Below are 27,217 nucleotides of genomic sequence, written 5' to 3'. Positions count from 1 at the left end.
TCATTCACCCTTCTAGACATCAATCTGCAGCCTTCATCACCATCCATACACCACTCCGCACTCTTTCTTTCATCATACTTCTTACCATACATCTATCCTTGACCCTAATACCTTACAAACCACCCTTTCACATCCTAAAACCTTTGTGCCGCATCATAGCAAGAAGAAGGAGAGGAGAAGAAGCCTTGGACGTTTTTGCATTCAAGTTGGATTGTTGGAACGTTTTTAGGTGTAATCTATCTTTTGTTTTCAATGTTTAATTGAAGTTTTCCTTGTTTTGCTGTGAACATGAGAGGCTAAACCCGTTTTAGCTAGGGGAGGCTTTGAAACCATGATTATATTTGTGATATGAATTGATTAATTCTAGTTGTGATTTCATAAATTGTGTATGCAATTTACTTAACCGTTTGATTGAGAACTTATTCTTGTATTTTGATTAAGGAGGCTTACTTAGTTTGCATGTTTGAATTTGATGCTAGAATATAAGGGAGTTTCACATAATCGTTACAAACTTATATTCACAAGTAGTAAAGGTTGTTTATCACAATCATGTTAAGTTAAATTCCTGGCATGAGTATCATGATGTCATAGTTACGAATGCTTTGTCAATGCTTATGATTTTCATAGAACGTAATGATCTTTGATTGTATCTCTATTATGATGTCATGTAAGGAACTTTTGAAGAATGCTTTGGGTTGTCGAATGATGTCATCCAATCTAATAACTAAAGGAAAATCTGAGGGTTAATTAGTGATGTCACGGTTAATCTGGGGTGTTGAGGTTCATGGTTTATTGAGAAAGCAATTGGAAATCAATTTGTGTTCAAATATATCATGTGTGGAAGAGAATCCTCTAGCTAGCTAATCATCCATAGTTTTTCCCCAAATTCATCCAAACTTTGTTTAAGTCTTTAAGTTACTTGTTTTACTTTAAATTCGTCCAAAAACCCAATCCCCTTTACTTTGTTGTGTCTAAATAGCTAGAATCTGTCCAATTTGTGTTTTTAAGTGTTTTGAGTCAAAACCAATTCTATCTTCGTTCGAATTGAGTCCTAGAGTCTAGTTGATTGTTTTGTGTTGTTTTGAGTCTTTTGAGTTTGTTTTGAGTCATATAAGTTTAGTTAAGAGTCTTTGAGTTTATTTAAGTGTTTTTAAGCCTAGCTTTGTATTCTTGAGTTAGTTTTTATTAGATTAGCAATCCCTCCTAATCCCCGACGTAGAACGATCCCTACTTATATCTTTACTACAATTGTCAATAAGAGGGTTTAATTTGAGTGCTATTATTTATCACATCAACTAGACATAAGAAGATTAGTAATTATTTCTCGTTCAACCAATATTTGTTGCCTATGCGTAGAATTTTCATCAACAATCTCTTCATCTGTATGGGTCATCCTCATGTATGAACGGAAGTAGCTCGCCATTATTATAAGGTTGGAACTCTTGATCTGTCATACAATGATTCTTAATAAAATTGTGTAAACTCATTGAAGCAACAACAATTTCTACTAGTTTTTCAAAAAGGAAGTTATGTATTCGACGAATCATTGTACATTTATTTTCTCAAACACTAAAAGTTCTTTCAACTGTTCATCTTAAGGAATGCCTCTCATTAAATATTTTTTTTTTTCCTTTTGCTTGACTTCCACATCGATGTTCAAGAAGATGATATCGTTCACCCATATAAGGTTTAATATATCCTTTCATATGTGGATATCCAGGATCAACTAAGTATACCTATATACATAATTTAAAAGACAAATATAAGGAGTTTTGTTTTCATAAGATAATAAATGAAGAAACACATTCATATAAGACTAAAGTTGATTAATAATAAAAAAAGGGTAAGGAAATTTCAATTCTGGTCTTCTCAAGGCCTCCATGAATATACATGAATCATGAGCCTATATAAATGTAAAGTGCATATTAAAATCACAAATAATCATAACATTTTGAAATGTGTTGCCCCTTTGAAATATATGGTAATTACATTTCTCTAGGCACGACAACTGGTATATGTGTTTCGTTAATTGGTCCTATGTAACCCTTGAAATAAGTCTAATATCGATTGCAGTGTTTTAAAAGGCGAGCCTAGGCGTCTTTGGAGGTGGGGCGGGAGTGATAACGCCTTTACCCAGTAGGAGTGGGTGAAAACTCGCCCAGGTGAGCCTAGGCAGTTGAGACGCACCTAAAGGCGGATGGCGAGCGTTCCCAGATCCATCAGCGACCCAAAATTGAAGTCAAATGACTTTGTCATCTGGGTAAATTAAAGTCGAAGATTGCCATCTCGGTTTATGGTTACAAGGTGTGCGGCATCTTCACAAGGAAGATGACTGCAAAGAAGAAGAAGAGAAATTTTTCTTTTTCTTTTTAAGACTTGTACAAAAATGACATCGTTTTGGACAAGTCTATTTTTCTTTTATTTTTGAAACCCACAAGTCCCATGTTTCCTTGTTTTTCTCAATAACTCACAACAGTCCCCTATTATTTAAGGTCCCATAAGGATTTACCTGACGCCTCATGCCTAGGCACGGCTATCCAGGGAAAGCCTTTGCCTTTTAATACATTGATCGATCGTCATCCTTTTCATACAAACACAATCCTTCAAATTTGTTCCATCTTCGGAATCATAAGAAGTATCATAGGAAACTGAAAGCTATGCTGTTGTTGTAGAAAATTCATTTTTCTAGAAAAGAGATGTCTTCTCTAGAACTACTAATTAGTCAGTGTACACAAATGGAAATGCATAAATAAGAGCAAGAAACAATTAAGAATTCTTTAATCGGTTACAAGTCTCAGAGCAAGCCTTAACATTGGCCATGCTACAACACACAGATGACACCAATGAGTTCCAAATTGAATATTCCGGTATCATAGACTGACTCATCATCTCCTCCAACCACATAACAACTTCATATTGCCAGCCCATTTTGCAAATACCCCTAATCAATCTATTGTAAGTCTCAACACAGGGCCAATGTGACTTGATCAACATCTCCTGCAATACTCGATTCACATCTAGAAATTGACTCTCATCATAAAGCCCATCGACTAGAATGCCATAAGTTTTCTTGTCAGCAAAACAACCCATTTGCTTTTCCATCTTCTTCAAATAAGAAATGGCCAGAACTGATTGCCCTTCGTTACAAAGACATCTCATAACAACATTATACACTCTTAAAGTTGGTAAATGATAGGAGCATATGTATGCAACTTTGTTATCTTGTTTCTTTGCATTTATGTCGTTAATGTCCATTTATTTTGGTAATTTATGTTATTTTTGTATTATTGTAGGTCTAGTTGGTAAAGATGACAATAAATAATCAAATGGATCAATTTGGAGCAGTTTTGGACTTGGATTGGATAACATGTGCGGATGGCATATGGGCTGAATGTTTTTGGTGTTTAAATGGTGCTAGACATGTGCTAAAATCTAGAGAAATTAAAGTTGAGGCTTGGAAGACAAGGAATTACACAGGAAAGATGAATCATAGTTAGAGAGGAACATTATCTTATCCAAACTTATCTCATCTTATCCAGTCTTCTCTTATCTCATATAACCTTATCCAACATTATCCCATTTTATCCAACATTATCTCATCTTATTTCCAGCTGCAAAAGGAATCCTTATCACACTCTAAATAATTCCCATCTGATTCTTGGAGTCCTAAGATAATTCAAACACCCTAATCCTTTTTCTCCTTGGATTCAGCCGTGCCATTTGCCCTATATAAACAAGTTGTGCCACAAATATTAGAGGAGAGAGATTGTGCTGCAACCTGCCATTCAACCGTTGGAGTTTTCAGAGTTCTTTCTATCCTTGTTTAGTTTTAATGTTTATTTTAGATTGTTTTTCAGTTATGTTGAACATGCGTAACTAAATTTCTTTTTAGCTAGAGGTGAATTTGAGGTTGTGATCATATGTTTTATATAAATTGATTACATCCAGTTATTGTTTCATAAAACATGAATGCGATTTACCTATCTGCTTTATAGAGAACTTATTCTTGTATGTTTATTAAGGATGCATACTTAATTTGCATGCAGGGATTTGATGCTAGAATATAAGGGAATTTCACCTAATCGTTATGAACTTATATTTGCAAGTAGTAAAAGTCACTAGTCATGATTGAGTTAAGTAAATTCTTGGTAGGAGTATCATGCTTTTCATAGTTACGAATACTTCGTCAATGCTTATGATTTTCACAAAACTTAATGATCTTTGAGATGTATCTCTATCATGCTTTTCATAGTTAAGGAACTTGAGAAGAATAATTTGGTTGGGTCGCTGAGTCCAATTCAATGAACCTAGGAAAATCTGAGAGTTAATTTATGCAATTCACAATTAATTTGGGGCATTGTTTCATGGTTTATAGAAATAATAATTGGAAATCAATTTGTATGCATATGTTTCATGTGTGGAGAACAATCCTCTAGCTAGCCTTTCACCTATATCTCGTACAAGACCTAATTCGTTTGCTGCAATTTAATTTATTTTTGTTAAAATTCGTCCAAAAATCCCCCTCAGTTCTTTTTTTGTGTTAGTCTAGCTTAGTTTTCAGTTTTTTAAGTTTAATTTGTATTGATTAGCATCCCTCCTAATCCCCGACCTAGAACGATCCTTACTTGCTCATACTACAATTGTCTAAATTATAGGGTTTAATTTGTGTGCTAGTTTCTACCACATCAGTACATAGTTTGCCTCCTCTATTTCCTTTTTAATCACCTCGACTGCTTCCACAACTTTCTTTTCTTTACACAATGCAGTTGTTTTTGCTTCAAAGACCAACGTTGTTGGCCTATAGCCCTTATCTTACATTTCCTTGACCACTTTGTCAACCTCACAAATCTTATTTTCATTGTAAAGATCAATTGCCATAGTACTATAACTTGCCAAATTGGGAATCCCACCTCTCACTAGAGCTTCATTAATCAACAGCTTAATCATTTCCATGTCTGTGCCACTGCCATAACGTCTGAAATCAAGATTTTGTCTACATCGCTTAGGGGCCTTGAGCCCCCTCCTTAATACTAAGAATTTTGACAACTTCGTCTATCTCTCCAGTATCACACAAGGCATCTAACAAGGTTCTATAAATTACAACATCTTCACCACAAACCTTCAGAGAAATTCTCCAAAACATTGAATACAACAAATGGGTCATCTCATTGAGTCTCTTATCTTCACACAACCCTTTCATCAAAATCCAGTAATTTTCCCTATATGGATTAAACTCTGATAATCCATCTCTTGAAAAACTTGCAGGGTAATATCTAAACGACCCTTTTAAACTTGCAGGGTAATATCTAAACGACCATTTTGGCTTAAAGCAAGCATGAGCAAATTCAAGGACCCAACCTGAAAGTTCACCTCCCACCCATAACAATGCTCCATAAAAATAGGACGAGCAGCTTTAAGTTTAGATTCATTGACCATAATCTGCAAAAAGGTATTGAAAGAATGTGTCCAATTATCATAGTTGAACTTGGAAATGTTGTTAAATAGAGACACTACATCCTCCAAAAATCCAGCTTGCTAGGTTTTAATTACAGTTGCAAAAACTAAATCTTTGGATTCGCAGAAGTCGTTTATCATCTCATTAATCACATCCTTCATCTCAGCGATTCGGCCACAGTTTCCAAGAATGCTGATCATGGTGGTGTAGACTAGACCGTTGTGACAGTAATTGGGATACTTAGATTTTGCTTGAGTTGAAATTTGGAGGGCCATCAACAAGTTTTTTCTGCTCTTGTATAATCTGAGAAAGATGTGTGGGTGTTAGTAGCCTCGACCCGACCATCTTATACTCATGGTTTGAAATTTGATTCAATATTGAAAACTTTCAGTTGGGCAATTTTTCAAATAGTTGGTGGGCAACTACAAAACCTATTTTGTGAAGATTAAAAGGCAGTCATGGACTTATTGGGCGGGCCCATTGTCTTATTGACTTGCTTATAGCTTCATTTTTGCTCCTATAGATTCCTTATCGTCTTGTTGAACTAGTTGCATCAACGAACTAATTGTTGTGTTTTTGTTTCTGGCTAGTTTTGGTCGAGTTGCTGTTGTGTTTTCATTTTGCTGCAGTGTTATATGAAATCCAAGCCAATAGATTAAACATTAATAATTAATTAAAATAACTAGTAGGGGCGAAACAATTTGTTTATTAGTCAAGAAGAAATTCATTATTGGTGTAGGCTTATTTGACCGAACTGTATTTAGGATAGAGAGGGAGGGGGCCAGCAGCAACAGAAAGAGAAGAGAAAGATGTAGTTTTGAGATGTGTGTTGCTTCACTCCATTGTGCCTTTATTTATAGCAGTAGGGAAGGTTAAATCCTTACCCTATTAGGATTACAACTCTAATAGGAATTAAACTACTAAAGGGAATATAAAAGATACTCTTAGATACACTAGGATTTACACAATCACATTCATAATCCAATAGGATTGCAACACTTCCCCTTGAGTGTGTAAATACTCAAACAAAACATCGCATCAGATCTTTAGCAAATAAGGTAGAACAGTTGATGAAGTCGTCAGCACAATTGGTGAATGCAAGTCTCAAATTTAAAAGAAAGTATGCATGTGTAGTAAAAGTCACAAAACCTCGCTATGGTAAAACCTAAGGTAGGTAAAAACCCATAGACTAAGGAGAAAAGTGAGAAGTATGCATAATGTCTAAAACAAATGTCAAACAGGATGAAAGTAGTGAACTCAACGGAGTATGATCATCCCAGGATGGGCACCTCATCAAAACCTCATTAGGTAGCAAAAACCTAGTGGGAAAAATGATCCTAATCGTAGAAAAAAGAGTACATTAAGATCAAGTGAGTATGCTTCAGGATACTCCCCCTGAGTTAGACATAACTTCCAAATAAGAGAACTACAAGCAATTCAACTTAGATAATTTATGCATACCAATTCCTTGGACGAGCTTTTGAAAAGTAGACTTGGTGAAGAGATCGGCTGGGTTGTCCTGGGAACGAATTTGCTTGACTTTAATGTTCTTATGTTGTTGTTACTGGTGAGAATAAAAGAACTTTGGCGTTATGTGATTGGAGTTGTCTCCCTCGATGCATCCCTTCTTTAACTACTCGATACATCCTGCATTGTCTTCAAAGATTGTCGTAGGAAGGTTAATGGCGGAAGAAAAACTACTAGTGCTTCGAATATGTTCCATGATTGCTCTCAACCAAAAGCACGCACGTGATGCTTTATGTAGGGCGAAAATCTCAGCATGGTTCGAAGAAGTCGTAACTAACGTTTGCTTGGTAGACTTCCAAGATGTAGAGGTGTCTCCAACAGTAAAGACATAGCCCGTTTGAGAACGTGCCCTATGTGGGTCAAATAGATAACCATTATATGCGTAACCAACGATGCGAGAATCAACCCGAGGATCGAGGGGGCGGTGGCTCATCTCGAGGATTCATGGGTGTAGAACAAGCCCAAATCTGTCGTACCTTTGAGGTAGCGGAAAATGTCTTTAACACAATTCCAGCGTCTGCGTGTAGGCGCGTTGTTGTATCTAGCCAAAAGATAAATAGCGTAGGAGATGTTAGGTTTAGTGCATTGAGCCAAGTACAATAAAGCATCAATTGCACTTAGATATGAAACTTCAGGCTCCAAAATCTCTTCCTCATCCTCATTGGGACGGAAATGATCTCGTTTAGCATTATCCTCATTAAAACGTCGCAACACCTTATGGGTGTAGTTCGATTGATGTACTAAGATTCCATTCGAACAACGCTCGATCTCTAGGCTGAGACAATATCGAGTTTTCCTAAGATCTTTCATCTCAAATTCCGATTTCAAGTGAACGGCAATTTCCTCAAGGTTTGCAAGAGTTTCGATGAGGTTCATGTCGTTGACATAAACTTCAACCATCGCAAATCCGGAATGTGACTTCTTAATGAACATACTTGGGCATTCTTCATTGTTCACATAACCCTGACTCGTCAAATATTCACTCAGACGGTTATACCACATTCACCCGGATTGTTTTAATTCGTAGAGTGATCTACTCAATCTAATCGAGATAGTGTTCCGTGGTCTAGAACTATTTGAACCAGTCAATGGAAGTCCTTCTGAAACTTTTATGTAGATTTCCGTATCTATATCCCCATAGAGATACACGATTACCACGTCCATAAGCTGCATATTCAGTTTTTCAGAAACTATCAACTTGCTAAGGTAGCAGAACATTATGACGTCCATTACGGGGGAATACGTCTTTTCATAATCAATCCCAGGGCGTTGAGAGAAGCCTTGCGTTATGAGGTGTGCTTTGTATCGCACTATTTCATTCTTCTCATTAGACTTCATCATGAAAACCCACTTGTAGCCCACGGGCTTCACATGTGGCGGAGTATGAGCTACAGGCACAAACACCTTACGTTTCGTGAGCGAATCAAGTTCAACCTGATTGCTTATTTCCAGTTTGACTAATCCGTTTTACGTTGACATTCATCAATGGAACATGGTTCAATGTCATCGCTAAGCATGACGTCAGAAGCAATGGTATACGCAAATACATCATCGACAATCATCTCATTCCGATTCCAAACCTCATCCAATACTGTGTAATGGATCGAAGTCTCACGATTCTAGGGAGGCCGGTTTGTCTCATCTAAGACATCACTATAATCTAGAATAACCTTATGTGTGGGAACAAATGAGTAAGCAATGGTCATATTTAGACTAGGGTCACTAGTTTGTGCCGTTTTCCTTTTCTGGGGTTGTGAATCCTTTGAACCAGGGGGCCTAAAAGGCTTTAGGGTAGGAGCAGGTGATTGGCTAACTGCCAGTGTACCGGGCCACGTGGAAGGTGTGGTTGCTTGACCCTCAGGGACGGTGCGGCCTTCCAAGGCAGTGTTACGACATACATTAAGTACGTCCATCCTTGTAGGTGCATTTACAGCGGGTATATGTGATCTCGTCATCTTTGCTCGATTAGTAAAAGTATCTGACATGCTTTGAACGATGCTCTGAAGATCTAGAATGTGTCACACTTTAGTTTCAGACTGAAGTGTGCGGGGATCTAAATCAAACATAGTGGGAGTAATCCACAATAATTTACGACGTTCTACATGAACTTTAGTGATCTTATCTCCTCCTAATGACGGGAAGACTATCTCATCGAAGTGAGAATCCAAAAAACATGAGGTAAAAAGATCTCATGTTAAGGGCTCTACGTAGCGAATAATGGATGATGAATCATAATTGACATAGATTCCTATTTTTCTTTAAGGACTCATTTTGGTACGTAGTGACGGCGTTATTGGCACATATACTGCGCACCCAAACACACGTAAATGCGAGATGTCAGGTTCATATCTAGTAACCAACTGTAACGGTGAATGAGGTTGGGTAGCATGGGGCTCATGTGAACCAACATAGCTGTGTGCAATATTGCATGGCCCCAAGCAGATACTAGCAAGTTGGTTCGCATAACCAAAGTTCGAGATATCGTTTGAAGGAACTTTATGAAAGCTTATGCTAGGCCATTTTGAGTGTGAACATGAGGTACACGATGTTCAACATCAAACCTAACAGACATTCAATAATCGTCAAAGGTCTGTGACATTAACTTTCCAACATTATCCAGTCGAATCGACTTAATCGGATAATCAGGGTGGTGAGCCCTAAGCTTAATAATTTGTGCTAAGAATTTTGCAAATACATCATTGTGTGTGGACAATAAGTAGACATATGACCATCGCACCGATTCATTAACCAACACCATGAAGTATCTACATGGTCCGCATATTGGTTAGATAGGTCCACAAATATCCCCTTGAATCCTTTGAAGAAACTTAGGGGATCGTGAATAATCTTTGTAAGTGAGGGTTGAATGTTCAACTTCCCTAGGGAGCATGTTTTGCAAAACGGATGACCGGGATAAGATTTCAAGTGATGCCCATGTGATACTATGAGGATATGACACATCATATCTCGTTCGGGGTGTCCCATTTGATCATGCCAAAACAACAAAGTGGTATGGAATTCGGTCATAGGGCTGGCCATGTGATAGTTCTCAATTGCACGAATGGTTGTTATGTACAACCCATTCGGGAGACGTTCCAGCTTCTCATGAATACGCTTCTGGTCATATTTGTAAGAAGTGATACAAAGAAATTCAGAACCATACTCTTCAGTGGTTTCAACATGATATTGATTATCTCGAATATTTCTAAAAGTCAGCAACGTTCTTCCAGAACATGGAGAATATAGTGCCTTTTTAATGGTTAATTCAGTACCATTAGACAACATTATACGAGCATTTTCATATCCTTCTATTAGGTTGGATGAGCTTGAAAAGGTTGTCAGAGGTACATTTTTAGGTATAAAATTAGTAAAATATTGTTTTTCACACAATATGGTGTGCGTGGTGGCACTATCAGCCAAACAACTAACTTCTCCACAAGTCATACCTAGAAATAAATTAATTGAATCAGTCACATGCATAAATATAATTCCATTCATTCAATTGATCAATTCGAGAAATAATATCCATAAAATAATTGTCCATAATTCAAAACAAACCAAAACCAAACAAATAATTCCAAAGACTTAGAAAAATTGTCCGAAAATTAAAACATAAACCTCAAAATTTAGGGGGGGGGGGTGGGGTTCGGCCACTAGGGGTGTAAAACACCCTAACATGTCTTTAGAAAAATAAAACTTTATTCTTCCATACGAGCGGATGCCTCCTGAAAATCTGAAACCTCTAAAGTTGTAGTAGTATCTTCGGGAAGTTCTACAAGCACAAAGTTAGACTCACGATGGGAATGATACTTGGTAATGGCTTCGGGGTTAGCTTGGCATATGCGTGACCAATGATCCTTTGATCCGCAGCGATAACACATGTCTATTTCAATGGAAGCCGATTGAACGATAGTTTTTCCCTTGTTCTTGAAGTTTGAGGCCTCAGGTGCAAGGGATTGGCACTTCTGGGTCAAATTTCCTCCATTGGGTGGGCCTCTGTTTTGTTGACCTTGGGCCCGTGGTGGGGCTTGCTGCCCATTTCCACGGCCATAACGAGGTTTCCATCGGTTGTGGCTGCTAAAATTGGTCGCATGCGCTTCAGGCACAATGTTCGCTCCAGCGGGTCGAGCTTAATGATTCTTCACCAAAAAATGGTTGAATCAATCACATGGCACATTACAAAAGGTAGCTGTAAGGCCATTTTCCTGAAGTCAGCTGAAAACTTGCGCCATAGGGAAAAGTAAAACAAATATCAAATCCGAAAACTTGGTGAACTTTTGTGCTCTATATTGTTGTTGCATAACAGTATTGGTGGCATTGAAGGTCGAATAGGTCTTTTCGAGGAGATCTTGTTTGGTTAAGTCCTTTTTACAGAACTTAAGCAATGATTGGATTCTACAAACTTCAGAGTTGTATTCATTCATGGACTTAAAGTCTTTGAAGCATAAATGTTGCTAGTTGTGTCTTGCTTCAGGCAAGTAAATGTCTTTCTGGTGATTGAAGCGATCGGCTAGAGCGAGCTAGAGGGTACATGCATCTTCCTTTGTGAAGTACTTAGTCTATAGTGCATCATGGATGTGTCCACGGATGAAGATCATAGCAGTAGCTTTCTGAGATTCATTGTTGGTTGGTTATTCGATAGTAGCTCTAAGACTCTTTGCAGTAAGACGAAGCTTTACGTCTTGAACCCACTTTAGGTAGTTTCTTCCATAGACTTCCAGAGCGGTGAAATCAAGCTTGTTCAAGTTCGATATGTCCCTAAACAGAGGATACAAGATATGTATTGGTTTAATTTAAACATGAAAGCTACGGGTTTCATGTGGTAAGTTTAGAATGAAAACTGCGGGTTTTCAAAAGCACTAAATTCAAAACTACAGGTTTGATTTAGCTATGAACATTTAGTTCATATATAGGGGTACCTGCAAGAACACATAATACAATATACAATAAAGCGTAGGGGGTTTGTGGTTGCTTTAAGAACCCAAGTCTGAGTGCTTCAGGACTACGAAAGATAGTCAACGGTTCAAAGAAACGAAATAATTTATTGAATCGTTAATTGCCAAAAAGTGAAATTCAGGTCAATAATTTTGGATTAATTGTCAGATTAATGGACTGCTGGTCACTTTAATTAATTCAATAGATCGGACCATACAGGGTCGATTGTAAAAGCAAAAATAATATAACATTTGGGTTAAAATTATAGAAAATGCCATAAAATAACATTGGATTCGAAAAACCATAGCCCAATAGCATTAGGCTTGGGTGCCGTGAGTAGGGCAAGGCCCTAAAAAGGCTTTGTGGGCCATGGGTTGCTGCAGGGTAGCCCGATCATGGTTATAGTCCACAGGCCGTGAGTCTGGGATAAGCCCAGCAGCAAAATTGCTAGCTTTGGTTTTGGGGTGGTCTAGGCAAGCTCGGCCGCATGGGCTGGCTTATGGTGATCACGAGCCGAGACTGTTGGCCAACAGGCTTTAGGCATGTTGGTGTAGGCCAAGGCTTCATGCCCATTTGCAATTTGACCTAGGCCTAGGCCTAGTTGTAGTTTAATGGCAGCAAGCCCAAAAGGCTATTGCAATCCGTCCAAGGTGTCAAAAATGACACCGTTCCAAGGGTATTCTCCACGTGGCTGGGCTGCAGGACAGCGCGATGGTTTAGCGATGGTGCCACAGTGGTGCGGTGGCGGTGCTACATAAATCCTATTTTCCTTTTTTTTTTTGTTGTCGTTTTGTTTTCCGAATTGCTTCTAAATTAATTTCGATGTTTTGACTCACAAATTCCACATAGCATAATTGCGTATTGCATTAACAATTATATATATTGACAAAAATATATGAACATATATATACAATATATATATTTGAAAGGAAAATATAAATATAGTGGGTTCATGCATCATAAGGAATGTTTTCATGCTTCAAGGCTTCTTCAAATTTCTTAATTTATTTTAGAAGAATCTGATTGACAGAAAATAATTAAAAGCCTTTCGATGTTGTAGAAGAGAGCCTTCTCCATGATCCTTCAGTTCTTGACAAGATTGTGCTAATAATGTGTTGGGCCTATTTGACTGAACTGTATTTAGGACAGAGAGGGAGATGGCTGGTGGCAAGAGAGAGGGAAGATAGAGATGTAATTAGGAGGTGTGTGCTGTTTCACCCCATTGTGATGTAATTAGGAGGTGTGTGCCGTTCCACCCTATTGTGCCTTTATGCATAGTAGTAGGAAATGTTAAATCCTTAACCTATTAGGATTACAACTCTAATAGGAATTAAACTACTAAAGTAAATATACAAGATACTCCTAAATACACTAGAATTTATACAATCACGTTCCTAATCTAATAGGACTGCAACAACTATATCCTAGTATTGACAGGTTTTTCTATATTATTTTGTTATAGGAAAGTGATTTATTTATTTTTTGAATAAACAATATTATTTACATTAAGGGAAGGGGGTGAACTTAGCCTCATAATGGTTAACAATAATATGGTTCAAACTCGTCTGTAGCGATAATTGAATATATGACATCTCACTCACAAGTGAAGAAAAATACTACTAAAGCGTTACAGCAAGTAACCTTTCCCACCGAAAAGGAATATGCCGCCTCTTTCTCACCAAAAAGGCCATAGGCATCGTCCTCGTCTCATAAGGAATATGCCGTCGTTAACATTAAACACGACAGCACGACAGCGCGCCTGCAGCCCTGCTTTACTGCGTCATGACAGAGACGGGGCAATTCTTGTTCTTCACATCATGTCTATACATCATCATCATCTACTCTCTGATCATCTCCGTCGTCGTCGCTCTACCCACCAAGGCAGAAGGTTACGATCTACGGCCGGGCGCAGCAGGTGCACCGTTCAAGATCGCTCTGTTCGCCGACCTGCATTTTGGAGAGGCCGAGTCCACCGACTGGGGCCCTCTCCAGGATGTCAATTCTACTAGAGTCATGTCCTCTATACTCGATCATGAAACCCCAGGTGACCAAAACAAGTTATCTCAATTCTCATTAGCCGTTTCTCATGTTTTAGTGTATGCATTTAACTTCCATGTTGTCTAGCCACTTAGTACTGGTATTCTCTTCATTTGTAAGTGAGAGTTGTTAGGTTGGATTCTCGTCAAAGGCGAATTTGAATCGCAGCCCATTAAGGCTTAGCTCCCTTGATTCTCGGTTCATTTTATTCAACCCAAACGATAGTAAAAAAGGTGTGCGGTAGAGCAAGAAAATAAGCGTGCGGAAATCACTTAAGGGAAATCAAGTAAGGACGATTCATAGCTTTCGAAGAAAGCCAACACACGAAAAAAAGTACTTCCTGTCAGTGTGACGATCTTTTGTTTAGGCTTCTTTACAATGTGATATATTTTGTTCAATAAATTTTCTAAGTTTTCCCTTTGGTTCTGTTGCAGTAAGTAAACCATGCTTCCATCATTTCACCAATGTTCATATAGCAATCATATATCTAATGAATGGCACGTACATTGCAGAATTTGTTATCTATCTCGGAGATGTCATCACAGCTAATAATATATTAATTAGAAATGCAAGCTTGTATTGGGATCAGGCAATTTCTCCAACAAGAGCCAGGGGTATTCCTTGGGCCAGTGTGTTTGGGAACCATGATGATGCAGCATTTGAGTGGCCGATTGAGTGGTTTTCGGCTCCTGGAATTCCTAAAATTCATTGTCCTGTAGCCAATTCATCATGCTCAGGTGAATTAGAAGTTTGATCTAATATGTGTTCACAATTTTGATCAACTTGTTTGCTTTTGCTTAGTACTTCTTAATACTGACTAATTTCTCCACTTTTAGCATTGACGACCTCTTTCTGTAGGCTTATTTCAAAATCTGGAATCGAAACATAAACATATAAAAGAAAGTCACCCACATCAACTTTTTTTCCACGAACATTGCCATTCACATTAAAGTGTCAACTTTTATTTTTCTTACTTTGTTCGTTCTAGGCTGCAAAAGTAATGTTGTTATACATTTGAATGAAAGCATTCAAATCTGTGTTTGATGAACCGAAAAACAGGAGACTCTTGACAGTTTCTGATACCTGTTACTTTAGGAGCATCAACTACTGTTCCATTTATTCAATCCCTTTGCATTGTATTGCCTTCAATTGTAATCATATTTCTTTGAAACATTGAGTTTGATCGATGCAAACAAAATATGTCAATGCCATCATAAAGTTTGATTCTCTTCTCACAATTGATTTAGGTAAGTTATACTTTTAGGAGAATAATCACTAAGAATAATTGTTATTTTTTATACTTGTTCTAGAATAATCAGTAAGAGATCTCTTACAACGCCATCTGATCTGTAGGGAAAGAAGACTGTAGCTTCCAGGGAACTCAACGTTTGGAGCTAATGAAAAATGAGATTGAGCTTAATATGCTATCACATTCTAGATATGGCCCGAAGGGGCTTTGGCCTAGTGTATCCAACTATGTCCTCCAAGTTTTGTCATCAGAAGATCCCAAGTCAGCTGTGGCATTTTTGTACTTCCTAGATTCTGGTGGTGGTTCCTACCCAGAAGTTATATCCAGCGCCCAAGCAGAATGGTTCCGGCTGAAAGCTCTAGAGATTAACCCTGATTCAAGGTAGAAAAGTATGGAAGTATTACCTGATACCATTGTACATCTTTCATCTTATTAACAAGTATACGTTTACTGCTCTTTTCTCAGAAGAATACAAAATTGATTCACAGTACTAAATCTTCTTTTTATTTTCACTCTTTTATTTCTTGTCAATCAAATTTTGCAGTGTCCCAGAGATAATCTTCTGGCATATACCAAGTCGTGCATATGAGAAAGTTGCTCCAAAGTTAGGCATACACAAGCCTTGCGTGGGTTCACTTAACGAAGAGCAAGTAGCACCTCAAGAAGCTGAAATGGGTATGATGAAACTTTTGGCCAAAAGGAAATCTGCCAAGGTGAGATCAAATCTTGTGCCTCCCATAAAAATTTTTCATACGTAGGTTTGGTCATAGATGAGCATGCTTACCCTACATGCATGAATCCAGGTGGGAGACACCTGTGAAAATTTGAAAAAGGGTACAATGTCCTTGTAGTGACAGACAAACGCACACGTAATGAACTAATACACGCATACAGACACCCTCTTTACATTTATCTATAAATTTAGGTTAATAAAATACAGGGACAAACACAATTTAACTGTATCATAAGCTAGATATGCTTAGAATGGATTAACTTGTATATGATTTCGAGAGCGTTAGACTTTAACATCTGAAGTTTGTACGAATTTGTTAAGCTCTATATGCTTTTGTTTTTCTTTTGAAGTGCATCAGTGGGGTGGGTGTGAGGAATGTTTCCTTGAAGTACAATAAGCGTCTCCAGTCTACCGGTCACCAATTGGTTTTGGCTGCTCCAACTTTGACAATGTAACAAATTGCAAGGCCCAATTTAGCCACAAATTGTCCATGTCACCCAATTATCCACGTGTTTGGTTTAGTCTGGCTTTAGGTGATGCGACGTGCTAGGAATAGTAAAAATCTCATGTCGGTTATTTTAAGCCTTGCATCAAATTATAGGAAACTTTGTCCCTCTCCCACCAAGGTCAATTAGTTTTAGGTTCGACGTTCCAACTTTAACATTGTACAACACCTGCTCTGATTATAAAACCGTTTTCTTGGAAATTATGGAAAAATTTCATGAAAATATTAAAAAATGGTGAATTTTTGTGGATGTACCCAATTATGAAAATTTGTCACTTCTAGTCTATGAACGTGGAAATTCTAATTCCATGAACCAGAACTTAGCATAGACTGGAATCAAAGTGAAGACTTGAAGGCCTCGAGAAACCACGAGACATGAAGAAGATCAAGTCATATGCAATAAGACTTGCATCAGCAGAAGGAGGTCATCATCAAGGCAGAGGTTATGTCTAGTGAGTGCAGGACTTTACCCATATTTTTCGTATAGGTCAATTCTAGGACTCAAATAGCGGCATAGGTGGAACCCTGGAAGAGAAAAGGCCAAAAAAGATCCAACCTTCTGTAGGCCTGCTATGATCAACCCGACCAAGAGCTTTTGAGGTTCAGTCACTCTGGCCAGTGGAATAGTTGACTTAAATGTTTAACAGTTGAATGAAATGTCCTAGCTGACCGCCAATAGTGAGCAGTTTGAATGAAATGTCTCTACATCCCCAATGGACTAGTCAAGGGACTACTAAAGAAATTCAACTGTATCCGCGACAGTTTGAAAAAATATAACCGTGTAATCTGCCTTAACTAATTGTTGCGGAGATGATTTTCAGAGTTTTTAAGGCCTAAAGACTCTAGTCCATTCCTTCTTTAAGGAGGATTTGAAGTACATAGCATCTGTTTATTTTAGTTTGTTAGTGTTGGAAATTCAAATCAAAAAAAGGTTGCTACTAGCTATTGTTGAAAATCAATGTCAAAGTTAGGCATGGAAAGTTAGGCAATGTTAGGTAGGGTTGAATAAAATTATTAGGTGCATTTAATGTGTTTTGTGTGGTAATAAATAATCTTAGTTTAATCATTTGGTTTGCTATAAATACCCAAGTTCTCAAACATTGTAAACCATCCCATCCAAATCCCACTTCCAATTGTGAAGAAGCTTGTAAGCTTTCTTATTCCAATAGTTTGTAAACCTTTTTCATATATCAAAGTCCAAGTGTTTTGCCAAAGCTTGTTGCTTCCCTCCTTTCTCTATTTCTTTCTTTGTCCAATTTTATTTGAGAGTGCAAAGTGAAAGAGGTGTGATAGAGTTTGTAAACTTATCACCCACATATTTTGGTATTGAGTTAGTAAACTGTCAAATACCAACAATTGGTATCAGAGCCAGAATACCATTCTGGCAGGTGCAGCAGTTATGGCGTCCAACTTAGTGCAACTCCAAGTTCCCACATTGAAGAAAGAAAATTATGAAAGATGGTGCATCCAATTCAAAGCATTGTTTGGATCACAGGAGCTATGGGAAGTTGTCAGTAGTGGGTATGTTGTACCCACTGCCGAGCAAGAAGCCGTATATACTGCGGATCAAAGGAACACTCTCAAGGACTTACGAAAGAAGGACCAAAAGGCGCTGTATCTTCTATACCAGGGTTTGGAAGATTCAACGTTCGAGAAGGTTGCAGAAGCAAAAACGAGCAAGCAAGTATGGGATACACTCAGTACAATCTACAAAGGAGTAGATCGAGTCAAGAAAGTGAGGTTACAATCACTTCGAGCAGATTTTGAAACTGCTCATATGAATGAAGGGGAGAGCATCTCCGACTATCACTCAAGGCTCATTGTGATAGTAAATCAGATGAGGAGAAATGGCGAGAGACTCGATGAAGTACGAGTTGTGGAGAAGATACTCCGGTCACTCACATCTAAGTTTGAGCATGTGGTGACTGCCATTGAGGAATCCAAGGATTTGGAGGTGATGAGCGCAGAAGAGCTACTAGGATCCCTCCTAGTTCACGAGCAACGCATTCAGAAGAATGCAAGCCCCACAACGCTAGAGCAAGCTTTGGAGTCAAAGTTGAATATTGACAAACCAAATAAAGGTCGTGGGCAGTGGAACTCACGTCGTGGGAGCTCATCCAACCGTAGCCGAGGACGAGCCCGAGGAAGAGGTCGAGGCTATGCACAAAATCAAGGTCAGTCCCAGGAGTGGAGATCTACTCGAGGAAAGGCGCATATCCAGTGTCACAACTGTAAGCAATATGGACATTATGCCAATGAATGTTCACATAAAAATGGTGAGCATGTCAACATGGCAGAATCAAGTGGAAATACTGATGAAGAACTTACAGTCTTATTAGCACACCATGATTCCAGTAGCCAACAAGATGTTTGGTATTTGGACTCTGGTGCAAGCAATCACATGTGTGGAAAGAATGAGTTTTTTGCCGAACTCAAAGAAGGGGCCTATGGATCTGTAAGTCTTGGTGACTCCTCAAAGTTGCCAGTTGAAGGCAAAGGGAAGATCAAGATCATCCAGAAGGATGGAAGAGAAGAATACATCTCCGATACCTACTACATACCAGGTATGAAGAGCAACATTCTGAGCATTGGTCAACTGCTCCAGAAAGGGTACATTATACATATGGAGAACATGCTTCTCACTCTCAGGAATTCAAGGAGAAAGCTTATTGCACGTGTTCGAATGTCAAAGAACCGGATGTTTCCGTTGAATTTGAACACAAAGATTGGAAGCTGCAACATCGGTGTAATGGAAGATGAGTCATGGAAATGGCATCTTCGATTTGGCCATCTTAATTTCAATGGCCTAAAGTTGCTGTCAAATGGAGGAATGGTTCGTGGTCTACCCCAGATTGAAGCCACACGCCAAGTATGTGAAGGTTGTGTGCTTGGCAAGCAAGCACGACTATCGTTCCCTGTTGGTGATACATGGAGAGCAAAGGCACCACTGCAGTTGGTGCACACAGATATATGTGGTCCATTGGATCCCATGTCTTATGGAGGTAATAGGTATTTTATTACCTTCATTGATGATTTCAGTAGAAAGACTTGGGTCTATTTTCTCAAGGAGAAGTCAGCTGCCCTAAAAATTTTCAAGGAGTTCAAGGCACTCACAGAGGCAGAAAGTAACCACAAGCTTGTGGCTGTGAGATCAGATAGAGGTGGAGAGTACACCTCCAATGCTTTCCAAGCATACTGCAAAGAGCAAGGAATTAGGCATCAACTTACTGCTGCCTATACCCCACAGCAAAATGGGATAGCCGAAAGAAAGAATCGAACCATCCTTGACATGACAAGGTCCATGCTTAAGGAGAAGAATTTGCCAAAAGAGTTATGGGCAGAAGCTGTAGCTTGTTCGATTTATTTGTTGAATCGATGTCCAACAAAGAGTGTCAAGAGGATGACACCACAAGAGGCTTGGAGTGGATACAAGCCGAATGTTACACACCTAAGAATTTTTGGGTGTGTTGCATATGCTCAAGTTCCAGAAGCCAAGAGGAGGAAACTTGATGATAGAGATGAGAAGTGTGTGTTTGTGGGCTATAGTGAAGAGTCCAAGGCATACAAGCTCTACAACCCACTAACTGGCAAACTAGTGGTTAGTAGAGATGTCATCTTCAGTGAGGAAGAGACATGGACGTGGAACAACAAAGAAGTCAGTAAAGAGAAGATCGTCTCCACTGATTTTGAAGAACCAGAAGTTGTACCACCGATTGAGCAACAGCCTGCTCAAACAATCACAACAACTCCAGTGCACAGAATTGCAAGGAGTGGTCTTACATCTAGTGAGGAAAGCAGCTCCTCAACTCCAGTGAGGTTAAGGAGTCTCACAGAGATTTATGGACAAGAAAAAGAAGAAGAAACCAATCTTTTCTGCTTGTATGCAGACCACGAGCCTTTCTCATTCAATGAAGCTGTGGAAGAAGATTGTTGGAAGAAAGCCATGGAAGAAGAGATCCATGCCATCGAGAAGAATGACACTTGGGAGCTGACAAAGCTCCCACCAAATCAGAAGGCTATTGGTGTCAAGTGGGTTTACAAGATCAAACGCACTGCAGATGGGAGTGTGGATCAATACAAATCAAGGCTTGTAGCAAAGGGCTACAAACAGAAGTATGGAGTGGACTATGATGAAGTCTATGCTCCAGTTGCGAGACTTGACGGTAAGATTGCTAATCTCTCTTGCCGCACATCATAAATGGAAAATTTATCAACTAGATGTCAAGTCAGCCTTCCTTAATGGAGTACTTGAGGAAGAAGTGTACGTGGAACAACCGGAAGGCTTCCAAGTACAAGGAGAAGAAGATAAGGTGTATCGTTTGAAGAAGGCTTTGTACGGCCTCAAGCAAGCACCACGAGCTTGGAACTCAAGGATCGACAACTACCTTCACCAAAATGGATTTCAGAAATGTCTATACGAGCATTCAGTTTACATGAAGAATGGTGAAAAAGGGGAGTTCTTAATTATTTGTCTCTATGTAGATGATTTATTGTTTACAGGAAACAATGAGGCAATGTTCCATGAGTTCAAGCAATCCATGTTCAGTGAATTTGAGATGACTGACAATGGATTAATGTCATACTTTCTTGGCATAGAAGTGAAGCAAGAAAGTGATGGTATCTACATCTCTCAACAAAGGTACATGAGAGACATATTGAAGAAGTTCAATATGGACAAGTGCAACACTGTCAATACCCCAGTCGCAACTGGATTGAAGCTGTCCAAAGGAGGAGAGGGTGAGTTTGTAAACTCAACAGTGTACAAAAGCCTCGTTGGAAGCCTAAGGTACCTTACAATCACAAGACCTGATATAGTTTATGGTGCTGGACTCGTGAGTCGATACATGGAAACACCAAGGGAGTCTCATTGGCTGGCCGCCAAGAGAATTTTGAGGTACATAAGAGGTACTCTAAACTATGGTCTATTTTATAATTTTGGTGAAGATGCAAAATTATTTGGTTATTCAGATAGTGATTGGGGAGGTGACCAAGATGAAAGGAAAAGCACAACTGGCTATGTGTTTTTTCTAGGATCAACAGCTTTCTCATGGACTTCAAAGAAGCAATCAATTGTTGCTTTGTCATCATGTGAAGCCGAGTATGTTGCTGTAGCTTCAACCGTGTGTGAGGCAATTTGGTTAAGAAATCTGTTGAAGTCAGTGTGTCATCCACAAGTGGAATCGACTGTGATTCACGTAGATAACGTGTCTGCAATCAAACTTGCAAAGAATCCTGTTCAACATGGAAGGAGCAAGCACATTGATACCAGGTTCCATTTTCTAAGGGACCATGTGAAGCAAAAGACAATTGAACTTGTCTACTGTCACACCAAGGAACAAGTGGCAGACATCTTCACAAAGCCATTGCCAATTGAAACATTCCGGCTACTGCGTGAAATGCTAGGAATGAAGGCGTTTTGATTTGAGGAGGTGTGTTGGAAATTCAAATAAAAAAAAGGTTGTTACTAGCTATTGTTGAAAATCAATGTCAAAGTTAGGCATGGAAAGTTAGGCAATGTTAGGTATGGTTGAATAAAATTATTAGGTGCATTTAATGTGTTTTGTGTGGTAATAAATAATCTTAGTTTAATCATTTGGTTTGCTATAAATACCCAAGTTCTCAAACATTGTAAACCATCCCATCCAAATCCCACTTCCAATTGTGAAGAAGCTTGTAAGCTTTCTTATTCCAATAGTTTGTAAACCTTTTTCATATATCAAAGTCCAAGTGTTTTTCCAAAGCTTGTTGCTTCCCTCCTTTCTCTATTTCTTTCTTTGTCCAATTTTATTTGAGAGTGCAAAGTGAAAGAGGTGTGATAGAGTTTGTAAACTTATCACCCACATATTTTGGTATTGAGTTAGTAAACTGTCAAATACCAACAGTTAGGCTATTCCAGGTAATCCCATGCCCGGTTTTTGCATTGGTAGGATAGGAACAGAGAAAACACCCTAATCGCTCATAGAATTGTGAAAAACAGTAGCTATCTAGCCACTATTTCCGGAGGGTGTTATGTTGACGTTTTTTGTTGTTCCTATGTGAACAAAGCTAATGTAGTTTCAGCTTTTAAGAATCTTTGGGCTAAATACTTGTATTGGTTTTACTCTTTACTAATTCTACGAATTCTTTAGACTCTTAATAATTTGAGCTGCCATGGTGTTTGTCAAGTCATTATGGTTTACTCTCAATATCGCTTTTTGCGTTCTATGGAAATTGATATTGGTTTGTTCTGGTGACTTGTGTTGATTTTTGTCACTTACTACATGAATTGTAAAACAAATCATTTCCCTGTGATTCTTGTCCAAAACATAACATATCAATTATCATTGTAACATCTGTTTGTGTCAACCACAACCGATGAATTTTCCTATCATGAGAAAATTCAAAACTGTATTAGGTGAGTTGTTGAGTAAGAGAGTAAGTGGTCCTGTATAGAGAAACTGCAAAGAGTAAAAGTCAGGAAATGCACACCCTCTAAGTTCTAGGACAATTTTACTTCAGGAAATGCATGTTCTATTATTTTTCCCTGTCATCAACAAAATAGTTGTTCACTCTCTGTCATCTCGAAACTGTTCGATGGATCAACTAGGTTTCAGTCTGTCAGTTGATTCTTTCTACATCCTGCTTTAACTTGCCCCTTACATTTGGTTTATACCCTGGAGACTTGGAAAGTGCTGTGATCTCAGCTATGAATTATGCCCCTATTGTATACAAGACCTGTGTAAATTGCCGAGTCGGGCGGAACCCTGTGTACCAATATGGTTTTGTTTGTAGGGCAAGCAAGCCAATCCTAAAGCAAATTTGTTGTATTTTTCATCTTACATGGTGAAGAATCAGTGTTTAAGAAAATGTTTGAGCTGAATGGTTTGTTTGCTCTCAATGCAAGCAGGAGTTTCCTAGTCTATTTTCTGCAAACAATTTGCAAAACAAATAAAATGGGCCTCGGCCCATTTAATTAAAAGCTGCTAAAACCTTTTTGTTTCTGAGAACCCAGGCCTCACTTTTCGTGGATGATCATTTTTATCCGTATTTTTTCAAAAGATTTTCTCACACGCTTTTTTCATGAAAATGACCTGCCTAAAATCACAACTATTTTATAAAGTAGGAAATGAATGCTTTGTGTCATTTAAGCTTTTCTCACAATAATAATTAACAATGGATTTTTAATTTTTTTTATTTTTTTGGTGACCGAGTAAGATATTGGAGAAAACTAAAAAGTCGTACAGTTAATGTTGGAGGAAACAAAATCGTGGTACATGAACGACATGGAATGATCTAATTAACACCTTGCCAAGAGATTTCAAGATTATGACCGTCATCAAACATTGGCAAGCCATATATGTAAAGGGTAGCTTACTAGCTTGACATGCTTCTCAAATTCTCCTATTTCGAAGAATACATAGCCACGATTTGCAAATCTGTATGCACAGGTAATTTGGGATGGGAGGCAAAGCTTCCTTATGAAATACAAAAACCAAGCATTTTACAAAAATTAAAGGATGAAGAGAGGCGAGTTTGTTTTGGTAGGGGGAGAGGTACAACGAGAAGTTGTTTCCTTGTTAGAAATATTTTAGGGAGTAAAAGTTAATGTGGGTGGGACTGAATAAATTTAGGGAGGGAAAGGAACTTTTTAAAAAGCAAATACATTCTTCTCGCTACACCTCAGTCTAGCGAGAAAATAAATTTCTTTCGCCAGTTTAGGGGAACAAACCTGCCTCATTTTTTGCAAGAACTACATAATTTTTTGGCTGAAATCAGTCACTAAGGGAAATAAATTTCTAATTTTTCTTGCTAAAAGACATTTTGTTGTAGTGAATCTCTAGCTTTTATTTGTTATCTGGGCAACGTTTAAACTAGTTATTATGTCAAACAAGGTAGTTATGCATGACTCTTACAAAACGTTTCCATTTTCATGAAGCCATGCTTTCACTATCCTCACGGTTTTAGTTTATCAATTGGTATGTCGCCATGTAAGATTCTTCGCAAATATCTTGTTGGATCAAAATGAGTTGGTCAAGTGCTAATAACCTATTAGGCATGGGTTTCCTATCTTCCTTGCAAATATCTGTGTGTGTTTGTGTTCTTGTTCACATGGGATGGTTGCACAATCGGTTACCCCACATTTGTAGTTTATTACTAAGGTTATGTTGGGTTTTGCTATGCTTGTCAGAATTGATCGGAAGTCCATGTTTATGTTGATCCTTTCTTGCTTTTTTGCCAATAAAAGGTTGAATTAGAGAGTCTAGTTCGTTCCTTCTTTTTCTTTAAGTGGGAGCAAGCATCCGTTCGTTCTAGTTTGTTAAGCTATTCCAGGTAATTCCATGCCCCATTTGTACAATGATAGGCACAAAGAAAACACCTGAATCACTCGTTGATATTGTAAAAACTAGTAGCTAACAACTTTGCCTGGGGTGTTGATGTTTAGGTTTTTGGTTTTCCCTTCAAACCCTTGTTGGTTACTGTTTTTTAATTCTTGGTAATCATTGAGTTAATGAAACTCATATATTAGTTGAGTTACCGTTGTTTGTTGTTCCAGTGTGAATAAAACTACATTAATTTAAGGTTGTAGGCATCTGGGGGGAACTTGTAAGTCCCGTTAGGCAATGATCAAAAACCTTAATTAATTACTTGGATTAGTTTGTTTCGTGTGCCAGAGTTCATTAGGCTTTTAATAATGTGAGAGGCCATGGTGTTTGTCAAAACGCTATCGGTTTACTTTCAATATCGCTTTTTGTGTTGTGGTAGACGGAAATTGATATTGTCCTAAGATGCTGCAACTTATACGATAGTATGATGATTTTAGATTGAGCTATACAGTAACACATTGTGAAACTCATGAGCCTCTGTGGTAACCAATTTTCCTTGGGTTTGCGGCAGGCAATATTTGTAGGACACAACCATGGCTTAGACTGGTGCTGTCCCCATAAAGAATTGTGGCTATGTTTTGCTAGGCATACCGGTTATGGCGGTTATGGAAACTGGGATAGAGGAGCTAGAATTGTGGAAATCACTCAAAAGCCTTTCTCTGTTAAATCTTGGATAAGAATGGAGGATGGCAATGTCCATAGTGAAGTTGTCTTGAGTCCCTGAAAACTTTTTCATTCTAATTTTATGTCCCATTGCAATAGAGAGAGAAGTTTTCCATCTTTACAAAAGTACAATAAAATAACATGAAAATAAATAATACGTATACATACAAACGACCGTACATCTCTCTGCATATAAACCGTATACATTTTGTTTATTCATCGCTCAATATATGTATAAACAATATGATATGATGCGTAGATACTGCAATGCCAGAAATAAATTTCAAATTCTAGATCGTGACCCTACGTTTTCTATGTGACTACATATAACTTTGCAGCTTTTATTTAGTAGGTTGATTCGAAGATCAAGAATGTGTCACACTGTTTATACCTACATTTGGCATCTTCTACATAGCATGGTCATCATTTTGAATTTAGTCATAGTGAAAAAAAGAAAAGAAAAAAAGAATTGAGTCATAATCACCAATCATAACATTCATGGAGGAAATTATTTGCAAATTGAAGACAAAGACATCATCATATTTGCCATTGAGTAAAATATATTTTGAATTTTGTAATGGAAATAAATCAAGGCTTGAGAGGCCATTTAGTATTACGGTTTAGTGGTATTTCTCTTCACTTGTAAGTGAGAGATCATTGGTTCGATTCTTATCAAAGAGGAATTTGAACCACACACATTATTGCTAACCTATTGTAAGGTTAAGTCTAAACCCTATTCTTAATGTAGATAATATCGTTTGTTTAAAAAAAAAAAAATAAATAAATAAAGGCTCAATAGGCAATCAAGGGGCATTCATTGAGAGTGGATGATCTCAATTAGTATATAGGATCCTCTAGGTGAGTCTTAGAGGTCTCCGACCATTACATTCAACTCATCTTTTTAGTGTCTCTGCACCAACGTGCTTTATCTTTTTTTTTTTAATTTTTTTAATATATATTCAAAATGTATCCCTACTTATCTTTCTATTTTCAATTAATTTTAGTTCCTGCAAATTATTTTCTCGCACCTAGCGTAATTTATTTTATTGCACTTAGAGTAAAAGTTATTCTCTCAAACTTTGAATCATGCCGCAGGTAGACCTGGCATTCGTGTCGTGTTTCTCGTGTTCGTGTCGTTTTCGTGTCATACCCGATAGCTTAACGGGTCGTGTCGTGTAATACCCGTTAAAGTAAACGGGTAATATGACCCGACCCGAAATCAACCCGTTAATATTTTCAGGTAATATGACCCGACCCGTTACCCGTTAAGAAAAATATATTTTAAATCAATAAAAATGAAAATGAAAAACATAATTTGACCCAAAAAAATGTAAAACATAATACTAAATCAGTATATGCATACTAAATTTCGGAGTTGACCCCTTAATGAAAGTTGTAAAGCTTTTTATTATGAGTGATTACATTTTTCACACATCTACAATAATTATTATTAATTTTATTAATTTTTCACTAAAATAAATAACATTGTTCATGAGATTTGGAGGGTTTTAAAAATCTAAACGATCATGTAACCTTGCCAATGGAACTCAAAGCTTACATGTTATTCCTTTTACAAAATCCTCAATTTTCATAGATCATCATGACATAAGATTTTGTGGTATATATTCACTTCTGTAAATATTTTAAATTGACGATCAAATTAGTTCATTGTATTCATATAGGATCAAGGAGTGTAGCTGTAAAAAATCATCAAAATCAGAGTTAAAATAACCGTTAAATCGTGATTTTT

At 37.9% G+C, this 27,217-nt stretch overlaps 1 protein-coding gene and 1 pseudogene across 1 annotated transcript; one reads left to right on the top strand and one right to left on the bottom strand.

Annotated features, from left to right (window-relative positions):
• Nucleotides 1-2,766: 2,766 nt before the first annotated feature.
• On the bottom strand, nucleotides 2,767-5,800 carry LOC137712165 (pentatricopeptide repeat-containing protein At1g05600-like; annotated as a pseudogene).
• A 7,827-nt stretch (nucleotides 5,801-13,627) lies between these two features.
• On the top strand, nucleotides 13,628-25,735 carry LOC137713713 (probable inactive purple acid phosphatase 16). Its single transcript, XM_068453055.1, has 5 exons — nucleotides 13,628-13,961; nucleotides 14,467-14,691; nucleotides 15,308-15,584; nucleotides 15,748-15,916; nucleotides 25,316-25,735. The coding sequence occupies exons 1-5, from the start codon at nucleotides 13,700-13,702 to the stop codon at nucleotides 25,526-25,528; spliced, it is 1,146 nt and encodes a 381-aa protein (XP_068309156.1). The 5' UTR covers nucleotides 13,628-13,699; the 3' UTR covers nucleotides 25,529-25,735.
• The last annotated feature ends 1,482 nt before the right edge of the window (nucleotides 25,736-27,217 follow it).

This window comes from Pyrus communis, chromosome 13 (genome assembly GCF_963583255.1).
Source record: "Pyrus communis chromosome 13, drPyrComm1.1, whole genome shotgun sequence".
In the NCBI taxonomy this organism is placed as follows: domain Eukaryota; kingdom Viridiplantae; phylum Streptophyta; class Magnoliopsida; order Rosales; family Rosaceae; genus Pyrus; species Pyrus communis.
Note: the sequence above shows the minus strand (reverse complement) of the source record. Positions and strands in the feature narration are given on the sequence as shown.

What these genes read in the sequence shown, in the direction of transcription:
- LOC137713713 (XM_068453055.1), top strand. Translation starts at nt 13,700, where the DNA reads ATGACAGAGACGGGGCAATTCTTGTTCTTCACATCATGTCTATACATC. An exon ending in ACTCGATCATGAAACCCCAG is followed by an intron (nt 13,962 to 14,466) that starts GTGACCAAAACA and finishes CGTACATTGCAG; the next exon opens with AATTTGTTATCTATCTCGGA. An exon ending in AGCCAATTCATCATGCTCAG is followed by an intron (nt 14,692 to 15,307) that starts GTGAATTAGAAG and finishes TCTGATCTGTAG; the next exon opens with GGAAAGAAGACTGTAGCTTC.